The 14,223-nt window shown below is 34.6% G+C and overlaps 1 protein-coding gene across 1 annotated transcript; it reads left to right on the forward strand.

Moving 5' to 3' along the window:
* The first annotated feature begins 3,876 nt into the window (after window positions 1-3,876).
* LOC147663310 (uncharacterized) lies at window positions 3,877-13,841 on the forward strand. The gene is given in 14 exon segments (XM_086950538.1): window positions 3,877-4,089; window positions 5,517-5,687; window positions 5,802-5,958; window positions 6,048-6,133; window positions 6,219-6,275; window positions 6,277-6,416; window positions 6,572-6,579; window positions 6,582-6,619; window positions 6,726-6,935; window positions 7,035-7,235; window positions 7,369-7,521; window positions 10,089-10,313; window positions 12,830-12,938; window positions 13,828-13,841. Coding segments are annotated over 14 exon segments (1,782 nt in total).
* Window positions 13,842-14,223: the final 382 nt, after the last annotated feature.

Here is a 14,223-nt window from a genome sequence, read left to right on the forward strand (position 1 = left end):
TCCTTGCTCCTGTTGAACGATAAAGAAAGAAAGAAGAACATGAAGGCGTGAGTTATTATTGGCAAGTTCTAAGTGATGGGTTCGAAAGCTTGGAAGCTTTGGAGTTGTTTTGGTTTTGTTTCTCGCTCGTCCCTTGTTCGTCTTCCACACCGTTTCCCACCACTACAGTTGGTGTCGTAAGTTCTTCCTAAACTTTTCTCCATACGTTCTTTCATATCCTAGTCACGTACGTATGTACTACACGACTTTAGTTCATGCATAAATTATTTTGTTTTGTCATACAAACGCGTACAAACTCACTTAAAGGTGTACATTGGCTCTTGTGTGGCAATAAAACGTAAAATCATCAACAAATAAATTGAAAACTTATTTGTGAATTAACTGAAAAAATCGTCCAGGAAGAAGAAAACAGAAGATATATAAGCACCATGCACGAATTCAAAATGTTATACATTTATAACAAATTCAAAACAGTTATGCAATGATTAAATATAAATAATGGTAAAGCATGTCTTAAAAGAGCCTCTAGCTCAGATGGGGAGAGTGCTTGTACTTATGCATAATGTCGCGAGTTCGAATCCAGACGATGGCAGTTTTGCCATCTCTTTGCTTATTTTTGTGACTTCCACCTTTTGTGAGCTTCAGCCCCTCTGATTTGAATAACTTGTCACTTTTTCTTAAACTTACATAAGTTGATAACTTATATAAATTTTTACACATTCAGTCCCCAACTTCTAATAATTTGTCATTTTTCTTAAAACTTTTATAAGTTTTGAAACTTATATTAAACCTTACATTTCAGCCCTCTAGTTTGAGACCTTGACATTTTGTTTACCTAAAACTTTTATAAGTTTGATAGACTTACATTATTTAACCATGACATCGATAATACATATCGTATATATATTTTCACACCTTGAAACCCAACAAACCTAATAAATACAATTCAAATTGTATTTATTTATTCTTCGATAATACTTGAGCTAATATTCGAGCCAACTCTTATACGAAAGTTTCATATACATTTTTCCACATTTATTCCAAGAGCCAATACTCACAAGTATTTTCACAAACTACTTTTTATGTACATCATCGAGATCAAATTAACTTATGAAACTTCCACATAAGCTACAACAACTCAAATATTTGAACTTTAAGCATTTTGCCACACAAGTAGGGACGATACAAACACTTTTCGAACATTGCCTTCTAAACAATTAAGCCATCAACGTAAACCTTCAAGATCTAAGGTTTTCCACATATTCAGGTTGTCTATTGGAGCCATTCCCATTCTGTGTTTGACATTACTTTACCATGTCTACCATTCTACTCAGGTGAGTCATAGCCCCTACTTTTACTGGTTTTATAATTGTTTACAAATGTTTTGGGGGAGATACATGCTCAACTACTGTTTTATGCTTCTTACAAGTACTCGTTAACTATCTACATATTACTGTGGGACCATAGCCCACCATTTTACACATTTTATATCTCATGGAGAGATACCTGCTATAAACATGATTACAAGTAACTTATTTATTGTATGCTATACCTGACATCTATTGCCTAAGTTACCTATTGCTAAAATTCCCTCGATCATGAACCTTAATCACCTGTAGGGTGAATGTAAATAATTGTGGATAGATCTATTGGGGACTGACAATCCCCGTTTGATTGTTGGAGAAAACCACCAAGCGCACTTTATTTGATGACATAGGTTACTAGCAAATACCTATCTTGGGAGCATATTATTATGTTGCGTCATATTATTTAATATGATTGGCTGTCAAATCGTTGTGTGTCATGAGGCTTAGGGCAATAGAACCGTGGTACTGTGGTCATGACACAGTACTACAATGACTGATGTTATGGGCGTATTATGACTTGGCCCATTGTTTTATCCAATGACGAACTTGAGTTCACCATATAGCAGAAATCACTTCTACTTGACAAACGAACTATTTTGGTGTTGATCTAGTTAGGGCAAACCAGCGAACTATTTTGGTGTTGACCCAGTTAGGGCAAACCAACGAACTATTTTGTTTTGACTTTGATTTTGATAATCAACTGTTTTGACTATAAACACTATAGACTTACTCGTACTTTGATTTTGATAATGAACTGTTCTGACTATAAAAACTATGGATTTACTCATACTTTGATTTTGATAATCAACTGTTTTGACCTATAAATGTCAAATTTAGTGTTCTAAAGAATATATTTTTTTTAGATCACTACTTTTAAGTTGATTTTTTTGACAACTGTAATGCTCTGTTTTATGGAATTGACCAATTTTTATAATCTCTCTTCACTTCCAACATGTATTACTTTTGACAAACATACCCTTAGCCGTTAGATTAGTAACAATAAACGATGAATATTGATCTCTTGATATGTTATATTCTAGTGATTTTAGAAATGATTCACTTTATTAAATTTTATGTATTATTTAGGTATGGGACTATGGGGTAATAACTTTAAAAATCATCTTACTTGTTCAAAAATATTTTTTTGGTAATGAATCTTTTTTTTTCTTATATAGGTACTAAACTTTCAATTTTAGACTTTTTAATGTAATAAACTTTTTAATTTCGGACTTTTTGAGGTACTTTTATGATATTTTGCCTATGGAATATTACAAAAGTACCTCAAAAAGTCCAAAATGAAAAGTCCAGTACCAATATAAGCCAAAAAAATTGCTCAACACGTAGAGGAGTATTTTTGAACAAGTATGATACTTTTTAAAGTTACTATCCCTATTATTTATTCAAGTTACATATTAGCAAAATGAGGTATATATATAAGTAGAGCTTGTTCTATCTATCAAACATGCTTTGAGTGGATAGTGAGAAGATCAAACAAATTTAAAGGGATAGATTGGCAACAATGGTTACAAGACCCACAAAATATTCGGCTACGTTAAATGCAGTTGGCTACAGGAAGTACAACACCACAAATGTTTCTGAGATGTGCAGTTAGTTGGTGATTTGTTCTGGTTATGGATGTTGGTGTGCTCAGTTCAGATAATGGAGCTCCAGCTTATCAGATGGGCTATGCGGTGACAACATAATTTTTTGTTTGAATCTGCTACGGGCATTCTATCTTATTTAATATTCAATATAAGGTTGTTGTAGTGGATGCAAAATACAGGTTGATGGTTTATATATGGACATGCAAATGGCAAAGTAAAAGTCAAGAATAGTTTTTTGTGCTTGCGTCAGGTTGTATCAAAAGTGAGTGATGGTATTATGCAGGCCTTTATTTTATGTTTGTGATATATAGTTTGTAAAAGTTTGTGAGGTTGCTTGGGATAGTTACGTGTTATGCTTTAGTTTTAGTTTGCTCATTGTTGGTCTTTCATGTATTTTATTTTGAACTTTTGGGTTCCTTTCTTTTTTTAATTTGCTTGATTAATTGGGGTGAGATGCCATTTCTTTGTATCTTGTTTTCTCTTTGGGTTTTATAGTATTGCTGCCTTTCTAAAGAAAATATATATTTCAAAATGTTTTTAAAAACATCATACATGTACGATACTTACTTATAACTAGTATTTGACGCTATATCAATATATCGAGAAGCAAACAATCGTGCACATACCAAGAGAGATAGCAAATAATTTGTATCCAAAGAAAAATAGTAATTTCCACCACAACTGACCAACCCTCATCCACTGCATGCAAATATGGTTCATTTTGGATTCACGGGTTGAATGAATTCAAAACCCCACCTGGCATTCATTCGTGCTTTCGGGACCCACATGTTTGACAGGTGTTATCTTCTTAAATTGCATGCCTTTCTTTTTATAGACTCGTAGTTATCTAAAGTTCTAAACTTTTAATATCTGATAATAATAGGACTGTTTATGCTTTTATGGCGATGACTCGTGTTGTATGCATGATACTAGTATTAGTGACGGTGGTGGTGGTGGTTCTTCCTGCTGGAGCTGCCACACGTGGAGGGTGGCGGTGGGACCCACTCATAAGGTCACCAGTGGACCTTGAAGACGAGCTGGATGAACAGATGGGAAATGGCAAGAGGTGGGCAGTACTTGTAGCTGGTTCGAATGGCTACGGCAATTATAGGCACCAGGTTAGTTACTGTTAACGATTGTTGCTAATTTTATTTATACAGCTTTAGAATTATTATTAGGAGTTAACTAATTTGATTTATAGGAGTAAAGTTTGCGAAATTATGTATGCCTAAGACGCTGATGTGAACTACTCATAGGTTGATTGTTACACACTAATTAATTACTTACACATTGTTATCATTAAAAATCATCTTTTGTTAATCATATCCTTAGGACTTTAATTATCCATCAACTATAGCCGTATCTAAGTGTGTGTGAGATGTGCAATGGGCCTTATATCTTTGGGGCCTCGGTATATTTACTTAAATAAATAAAATCAACTATTTTTGTTCTAAATTTTGATTAACTTCTACAAGTGGGCAAGAGTAATGATTAGTTAATTATGAAATTTAAAAGCTAAATCTTATAATACTCGTATTACGTATTTTGTTTTAATAGTTGGTATGATATATATTTTATCGCAATGTTTAGTTATCGATCACATATGTAAGCTTCTGCCTAGGGCCTTCCTTGCCATCAACTAGTACTAATCGATTGAATTGCATCATATCACATATGGATCAAAATGGTTCAAGCAAATTATGAAACTTAGCTAATTGCATTTTTGGTCCCTGTGGTATGGCCAAATTGCAGGTTTGGTCCCCAAAACTTTGAAAATGTAGTGATGGTCCTCATTTTGAAGTTTGGGTTGCAATCTTAGTCCTGGATAAAGTTAAATGACTATAATACCCTTTATCTTCAGAAAAACCAAGGGTAATTTGGTCATTTCACACCGATCAACGATAAAAATGTAACCCAAACTTCAAAATGGGGACTATTGCTGCACTTCCAAAGTTTTGGGAACCAAAACCTGCAATTTGGCCATACAATAGGGACCAAAAATGCAATTAACTCAATATTTTTTAAATGGTTGAAGATTATATATTTACCCCTTCTGGCTTTACTATCTCGGTTTTCAATAAGAAAACGAAAAATGAATTGTTTTACGGGAAAGGAATTGTTTTTCTTAATGAAAAATGAATTAATCGCCAATTTTAATTTTAAAATGATACAAGTAGGCTAAAAATGAAATAAGAACAATAATGTGAACTGTAAATTGGTTGAAACATGATTTTCTGGATCGTTAGGATTTCTAGAAATAGCATGAGAAAACACAGACAGCTCCAAAGCTTTGTTTTCCTGTCAAAGCCCAAACCCGTTGGGCTCTTATCTGGGTTAATTCTGGATTTGGGGTATGTTAGTCTTCTTGGATTAAATATAATCTAATTTAAGTACCTTTTTGGTGATGATTTAGTACAAATCATATGGTGCTTCATCCGGAGTTTAGGGAGTAGCTATAAGGACTGGGCGTGGGTTGACATTTTCAGTGCAACCTTTTATATTTGTTGGCTCATCTTATTGATAACATCCCATTTGTGCACAACAGGCGGATGTTTGTCATGCTTATCAAATACTTAAAAAAGGAGGTTTGAAAGATGAAAATATAGTTGTGTTCATGTACGATGATATTGCTTCAAGTGAGATGAATCCAAGGCCAAGGCCTGGCGTTATTATCAATCACCCTGAAGGCGAAGACGTTTATGCTGGTGTGCCAAAGGTACGCTGCTATCCGATTCTTTCTCAAACAGTTAAACATGCTAATTGATAATAATAATAATAATAATAACCATCAACAAAAAGAATGTCTCTTAATTTAATGATAATTGAGTAGGACTACACCGGGGAGGATGTTACGGTAGACAATTTATTTGCTGTCCTTCTTGGTGATAAAAATGCGGTTAAAGGTGGAAGTAGAAAGGTTGTCGATAGCAAACCAGAAGATCGGATCTTTCTTTATTACTCTGATCACGGAGGCCCTGGTGTGCTTGGTAAGTATTACTCGAGAATTATCTTTATGAACACAACTAATAAAGTACAGTAATAATCATGTAGCTAATATTGTATAATAATTTTATAGGGATGCCGAACGCGCCTTATCTTGTAGCGAAAGACTTAGTTGAGGTCTTGAAAAAGAAGCATGATGCTGGTACATACAAAGAGATGGTAATGCATACCTACGTATCATTGCTTGTTATATCCATGAAAACATGTATGATCATATATATCTCAAGGGAGCTAAATTATGTAGGTTATATACTTAGAAGCTTGTGAAAGTGGAAGCATCTTTGAAGGCTTACTACCTGAAAGATATTAATGTATACCACACTGACTCAGGCGCGGAAGAGAATAGTTATGGAACGTATTGTCCAGGGATGGAGCCATCTCCTCCACCCGAGTATATAACTTGCTTGGGAGATCTTTACAGCATTGCTTGGATGGAAGACAGGTATATTGATTTTAATCTCCATTTTCTTTTTAGACAAATTTCCATTCTCATGGACGTATCGTATTGGATTTTGTATGTAATGGCTTATTCCCATTTTGGTATATTTTCTTTTTATAAATATGCTAATAAAACTTTCTGTGGGTTATTTTCACCAGTGAGACCAATACCTGAAGAAAGAATCGCTTGACCAACAATTCAAGAAGGTTTGGCTATGGCCAAGTGTAGTATTAATATGTTGTTCTTTCTTTTTCTAAACCTTATATGTATTTCTTTGGACCGTTTCGTAACTTGGTACAGCTTTGTCTACAGGTGAAGGAAAGAACTTCTAATTTTGATACTTACAATTCGGGTTCACATGTAATGGAATATGGTACAAAAGACATCAAACCTGAGAAGGTCTATTTGTATCAAGGATTTGATCCTGAAACTGTAAACCTCCCAGCCAATGGGATACACCTCAATAAGCAAATGGATGGCGTAAATCAAAGAGATGCTGATCTTATATTTTTGTGGCAAAGAGTTAGTACTTATTAATCATTTTTTCATATATAAAACTAAAAATGGTAATTTGTATGTTAATCAGTATATTTTGACACTTTCTTCCTCTTGTATATTTAGTACAAGAAGTCCACAGATTCAAAAAGAGCAGAGGTATTTAAGCAGATAACAGAGACGTTGACGCACAGGGGCCATTTGGATAGTAGCATTGACATGATTGGGGTGCTTCTTTTTGGACCACAAAATGGTCGCTCGATCCTGCATTCGGCTAGAGGTCCTGGGCTACCTCTAGTAGATGACTGGGAATGTTTGAAAACTACGGTGCGTACTACTACTAGCTTAGACTATATACTGCATCTTCTAATTTCTATCTGCTATACCCACCGTTTTGCTAAAAAAAAATTTTTTTGGAAGGCAACCGTTTTACTAAAAATTAGTTTTGGTTCTTTTGAAGGCCCGGTTATTTGAGAAGCACTGTGGGTTGCTAACTCAATATGGCATGAAGCACATGCGAGCCTTTGCAAACATATGCAATAACATGGTTGAGAAGTCGGCAGTTGAAGAGGCGTTTACCGCTACGTGTAGCGGGAAGAACACCGGGCCATATGTTAGCTTTGGAGCTCATAGTGTTTGAGTATATTACATTTGTTCATGTAGTGCTTATTTAGTAGACCAAGTACTTGATAGTATCATGGTTCACATGTTCCGGTTAAAATAATCTTGTGATGTGAATATCTCGGAAGTTGCGACATAAAAAGTTTGTGTTTTGAAGATCATTTGATCGCCGGGGCATATCATCCAATTGTGTGTCATTGCTTGTCCTTCTATATTTAGCAATATGATCTGTTGAAAACTGGTGTTCAAAATTTATTTCACCGAAAAAATGTCTCATGAAGGTTAGATAGGACATCTCATTACATGCATGTACTCTTAACACTGCAGTGAGTTATGTGTTTGAAAATGATTTAAACTTTAAGGGCAGTAAGCAGGTGTTAGAAAATGATTTAAACTTTAAGCACTGTTTGGTAATTGGTAATTTGTGTGACTTGTTCTACAAAGTTTGTTTAGAATTATGAAATTTTTTATGACAGTTTATTTAGTCTATAAATATGGGTCATTAGCGTTATAATTTTTAGTACATTTTGAATTTGTGTTTAGTACATTTTTGAATTAGAACTTTGTGTTAGTACGTTTGCATTTACTTTTATATTTGATTTGGTAATTTGAATAAATCTTCCACTTAGTTTGTTCAATTTGCTTTTGTATTTGATTTGGTAATTTGAATAAATCTTCCACTTAATTTGTTCAATTTGTTATTTGTTTCGTACTTTGAATTACCAACATTATGAACATTAAGGAGGCGTTTTTTTTGGAGAGTATAAGAATCAAATAATGACATTCATAGTCATACAAAGTGTTTGGTTGGAGATTTATTCCCGAAGCATGATTCCAAGAATGATAGATGCATACTAATGGGAGGGGTGACTTTTGTCAACAATTCCCATGAGCCCACATATTTATTATTTCTATCACATAATTAATACAATTTGAGCACTTAAATGGATAATATTAATTGTGATACCGATAGTTAAATTTTATATCAAATAACAATCGGAAATAATATCCCCAATCCTATACACCCCTCTAATGAAAGTCATACATTTAGTTATTTCGGATAGCATACCCAACGCACCCTAAATAGGATGTCTCACGTGTTAAATCCTTACCTATAGATATTGAATCAATATTCACAGATCATTGTCACATATGTAAAGTAATTTAGATAGCAACGTCTTTGGGCTTTAGCCTGGTAGCTTCTTTCGAAAAATGTATGAAAACAAAAGATTCAATTTAGATGACGCTTGAATTTGCATCAATAATTGTTGCTTCAAGGTCAAGATTCCATATATTATATTGAATATAATCTACTACGACGGACGTGACCAATCAATTAGTTGGCTAGTCTAATCTCCCAACTTTATCTCAAAACAATCAGGTAGAAGTTATTAGACGATAAATATGACCCAACTTGATTGTGGGTTTGGGCTTGATTGCTTGAGCTCGGCCCATTTATCGTCTAATACGAGTAGATTTAGTGCCTTGTTTGGCTAAGCTTATTGGCTTATGGCTTATATAAGCTAAGCTCATAAGCCCATGTTAGTGTTTTGATTAGCTCATGGTTAATAAGCTTATAAGCTCAAAAGTGTTTGCTTTGACTTATGTTGGCTTATTTTGGTTTATGTTGGTAAATGACTAAAAAGGACATGGCGGACCACCACATCAACGCTGAATACAAGATAAATACCCGGTGTGGTGCAGAACTGATGTGGATATGGAGGAGATGAGGTCAAAAATGTAATTTCATATGTTGAAGACTTGTATAAGCCGGATACCCCATAAAAAAGCCACACTTTTGTGGCTTATCAAAACCACCGTAAATAAGCTTATAAGCCCACTTAAATAAGCATAGCCAAACACTTGGTTTGGGCTTATGAGCTTATATAAGCTAATAAGCCCACTAAATAACCTTAACCAAACACCCCCTTAGTGTTTCATTACAAGCGTATATATATTACATGCATCAGTATTTGTGAGGTAAAAACCTATATAATACGTCTGACTAGTTATAATGACCGCGCACGCGCTGAGTTTTTTCTAATATTTTAAATAATGTATTTTCATTTATTAGAAAAGGGATTTGGCCGTACAATAGCAACATACTTTCTAAAGTGTTCCATTCTAGTACGCGTACTTATTTTTGTCCCACTCAATGTAGCGAACTTTCAACTTTTGTACCAATCTACCCCACGAAACTTGTATTACCGGCTAACCTGAATTTTTTTACCAAAAATACTGCCACGTAGGATTTTCCTAAATCCTTATTATAATAACTTCACCCCGATTATTTCTTCCCCAAAATTTCAGTATCTCTAAACCCTAAATCGTTTAAAAGTTACAATGACTTCATCCTCCAATCGAAGTTATCGCCCACCACCACCAACACATTGTGAACATGAAGAACTAGTAACTAGACAGACTGCGCGGATAATTCATTTCCCTTTAAGGCGTTTTCTTGGATGCGTTGAGTATTATAATGCAAGTTATTTGTACATTGCTTAAACTTGAAAGTAATAAGTGTTGATATTAGTGATGTGTTTTGTTTGTACCATATAGGGTTCTAAATGTAAGACATTTTACTGGCTAGATCCTGAGTTGCCTAATGACTATCACAAACAAGAGGTTTTTAAGTTGATTCAAAAGGAGAAACGTTTGAAAGAAGACGAGTACTCACTGAATGGAAAAATAAGGGATTTGGAAAGGGAGATTGACTTTCAAAAATCAACTATGGAGAAGGAAATGTTTCTGCTGCAATTGGAGTTGAAAGAAAGCAAGTCTAATGTGTGTGTGTTTTTTTTTAAGGAAATTGTTTGTAAAAAATGTGAAATAAAATGCTTATTATGTAGGTTTGATGTAATGACCTTTTATGTAATGAAATGCTTGTTACGGGATATATGTGTGTGGCTGCATTTACAGTTGTTGATGTCATATGTTTATTTGATGCAAATTGCTTAGATAGTAATGGGTAAAAACGGAACAAGTCAACAAGTAAAAGTCAATGGTTTGAGACCTAAATGTGTCTAACAACCAGCCATTAATGGCATTTACTTTCAAACCCTAATCATCCCCTATTTGTACAACAACATTATACAGTCAAACAATAATCTAGGTTACACAATTCCAAAACAATGAGCTCTACCAATCAACCAGGTATCTTTCTAACTCATCATCTTAAATTTTGTGGTTCATTCTCCGACTAATAAGTAAGTGGTCCTTTTACTGATAATGATTATTATTTTGTTGCAGAAGTGATAACCATTTCAAGCTCTAACTCATCACCTATGTCAAGCTCTAAGAAGATTTAAGCTCAAAATCAACTTGAGCTAATTACTTTCCTCCTAATGTTCAATCCAAAGGAATAACAAAGTCAGAAGCCAAAAAGTCAAAAGGCACTTACTTATTGGTGACTATTGGTCTCGACACGGTCGAGCCATACCGATTAATAATCAGTTATTAAATCGCGTGAATATTGGGTTTAAAAAATGTTTGTGTTGACCTGTTTTGTGTTTGCGTTGGCGTATTGGATTTGAATTTCGCTACCTTATTGGGCCTAAAAGCCCAAAAGGGTGTGTGTATGGGTTATGTGGAAAACTAGAAGGGGGTTGAATAGTTTTTAGTCCGTTTTAGGTTTTATGAAAATGGATTTTAGTTTTCAAAAACTTTCGATTCTAGTTTATGTGACTTCAAGACTTGCACAATATAAACAATTATATGTAAACTAATTAACAAGTATATGGTATGTAAATAATGAATGAAAGAGTAGAGTTAGAAAGATGCAAACCAACACAAGGATTTATAGTGGTTCGGCAATAAGGTCTCCTCCCTTATTCCTACTCCACTCACCGAGTAGCGTTCTCGAGAGTTTTCTTCACTATGTTAACAAGCTTCCTTTTGGCGGAGAAAACCTTTACACACCACGACATTGCTTATAGACTTAACGACACTAAGCTAAATGTTGATCACAACACACCACAATCTTGAGCACGACACACCACAACTTGAGCACACCACGACTTGAGCACACCACGACTTGAGCACACCACGACTTGATCTTCTTCACACCACGACACTACTTGTATACACAACTTATACTAAACACGACTACTTACAAGTACACAACTTCTATACACAAATATACACACTTTTATATATTTACTAACACTACTAAGCTTGGATGAGTAGGAGTGTTCTTCTTTTGCACTTTGGAAGAGATTGAAGGATGAGGGATTAATCACTTGAAACAAGGATTAAGAAATGTAATGATCAAAGGGATTTAGAAAGAGTTTGGAGAGTATTAGATCTGAAATTTTTCGTGCAAAAGGTGAGGAAAAATACCAAGTTTGAAGGGGTATTTATAGGCAAAAGTTTCTGACACAGGAGCGTGGGCGGTGACCTTAAATAGGGGGCGGTAACCTTAATTTTAAGGTCACCGGCCTTGTAAATTAAGGTCACCGGCCATCTGATCCGACCTGGAAACTTTGTCTTTTGTGGGGAAATTTTATTTGGAGAAAAAACTAACTAGGATTGGTTAAAAATTTGAATTCTAGTTGTTAGAATATTTAAAACACTTTTCTTTATTTCCAAAAATGTTTTTATTAAAATATATAATTAGTTTTTATAATTAAATAATCTTTGTATTATTTAATTAATTTCCCCTTTGATCATTAGATGAGTTAATCACTTGTTTATTCATACCTTAAGTGATTATGGTTGGATTAGGTGATATAAACTTATTTAATCACTTGTTTTCATATTAGCTTTACGTTTAATGTTTTTACGGTTTGTGATCATCAAAACAAAGAGTTATTGAGAAATATAAATAGCGTTTTTATATCAACAATCTCCCCTTTTTGATGATTACAAAACCTAAACTCATTAAACCGTAAGATTATATCAACACAAGTTTTTACGTATGAGTTTATATTACTTCTCCCCCTTTTTGTATGAATCAAAAAGGTTATCCCGAGTTGAATGGAGCTCCCCCTTGACGTAAGCTCCCCCTCATTTTCAGGTCATAAGTGAATCGAGATATGGGGGTTCTTGCAAAAAAATATTTAGTAGACAAACAATATATATATATATATATAAAACATGCAAGATAATAATAAAGCATAATCATCTTCATTAAGTAGAAAAAGATTACAATAAAGTAGCACATAAAGCTACTAATACAAGCAAGAAAAATAACATAACAACCTACTACTAATGAACCAAATTTCTAATATAAAGCTCCTCATAGAGCTTACTCCCAAAATGGTTGAAAATGAATTTATTTAATGTTTCCCATGCATGTCTAGGATTGTGGGAGAGATGGTGATAGTGGAGATGGAGATGGTGGAGGAGTGGTTGTTGATGGAGGTGGTGGAGGAGTGTTTGTTGTTGATGGTGGAGGAGTTGTGTTTGTTGGTTGGTTGGTTGTTTGTAACAAGTTCTCAAGATGTGAGAACATGTAGTGAATTTCGTCTCTTAATCCAAAGACGATGGTTCGGTTATGAATGCAACAAAGACAACTGTCTCCATGAGCTTCAAGTAAGCTCCATGGGACGGGATTGTAGGTTGGAGGGTTATTTGGTGGTGGAGGTGAGAAATGGGCTTCAAGAGGGGTGAAGGGTGACATTGTTAATGGATGGTCATGTGTGGTGGTGGATGTGGAATTGTTGGTGGAGGTGAAAGGTGGTTGTTGATGTAGTCATTTATGGAGGATGTGGATGGTAAGGAAGATGTTGAGGTTGCATGTGTGGAAGGTGTTTTGGATGGTGCATTAGGGGCACTTGGGGATGAGCATGGTTTTTGTGGAGAAGGTGTTGTATTGTCTTCTTGAGTAAGATCAATAAACAATTGTTTAGGAGGGATGATGACAAGTTTTTGTCTCTTGCCATTGGTTGAGTTTGAGGTGATTGGTGATGACATGGTTTTGGTGTTTGAGGTTGAGGAATGGTAATGGAGGTTGAAGGTGTTTGAGGATGATGAGAATGGAAGTAAACATGCATGGGGTTTATAAAGGTGAAAACATGTTTAGAAAGGGTATTAATTTGAACTTGAAAGGTTTTATTCCAAAATCAGTTTAGTTTGTTAAGGAAATGGTAGCTGAGACTAGCAAAAAGAAGTCACAGGTTGCAAAAGAAAACAGTGAGATTCACTGTATATGGGCCGGTAACCTTAATTCAAGGCCGGTAACCTTAAAATTAAGGTTACCGCCCCTTTGATTTAAGGTTACCGCCCATCTGACGAAAAACTTTTTGAAAATTTTGAAAATTTTTCTTAAAAGATGATATTTTCTTGTTTGTGTTTGCAGCAAACTCTATTTGAAATTTCATATTAGTTTTTGGTTCATTTGGTAGCATGCATGCAACATATATATAAACATATATAAGCATAAAAACAATTGTAGGCTACACATTTAAGCATGCAAACATAATACTTATCATTAGATAATAACCTAACCAAGTATCAACCAAATAAGTATCAAATGTATTCAAAGACAATTAAAAGTTAACTACACGAAACATAAGTCAAGTAGCACAGAAATATCAAACACCAAATTAAAATCTATCTCTATCGCTTCTTCTTCCCACACATGTTCTTGAGCGTCTTGCCAATAGCCTTGAACCCCCCTCGCATTTCTTGATGCATGCTTCGTTGACGTTGAAGCATTTCCTTTTGAGATTCATGGAGTCCTTCGATAGTATGA

The sequence above is a fragment of the Lissotriton vulgaris genome, unplaced genomic scaffold (genome assembly GCF_964263255.1).
Source record: "Lissotriton vulgaris unplaced genomic scaffold, aLisVul1.2 SCAFFOLD_12718, whole genome shotgun sequence".
Taxonomy (NCBI): Eukaryota; Metazoa; Chordata; class Amphibia; order Caudata; family Salamandridae; genus Lissotriton; species Lissotriton vulgaris.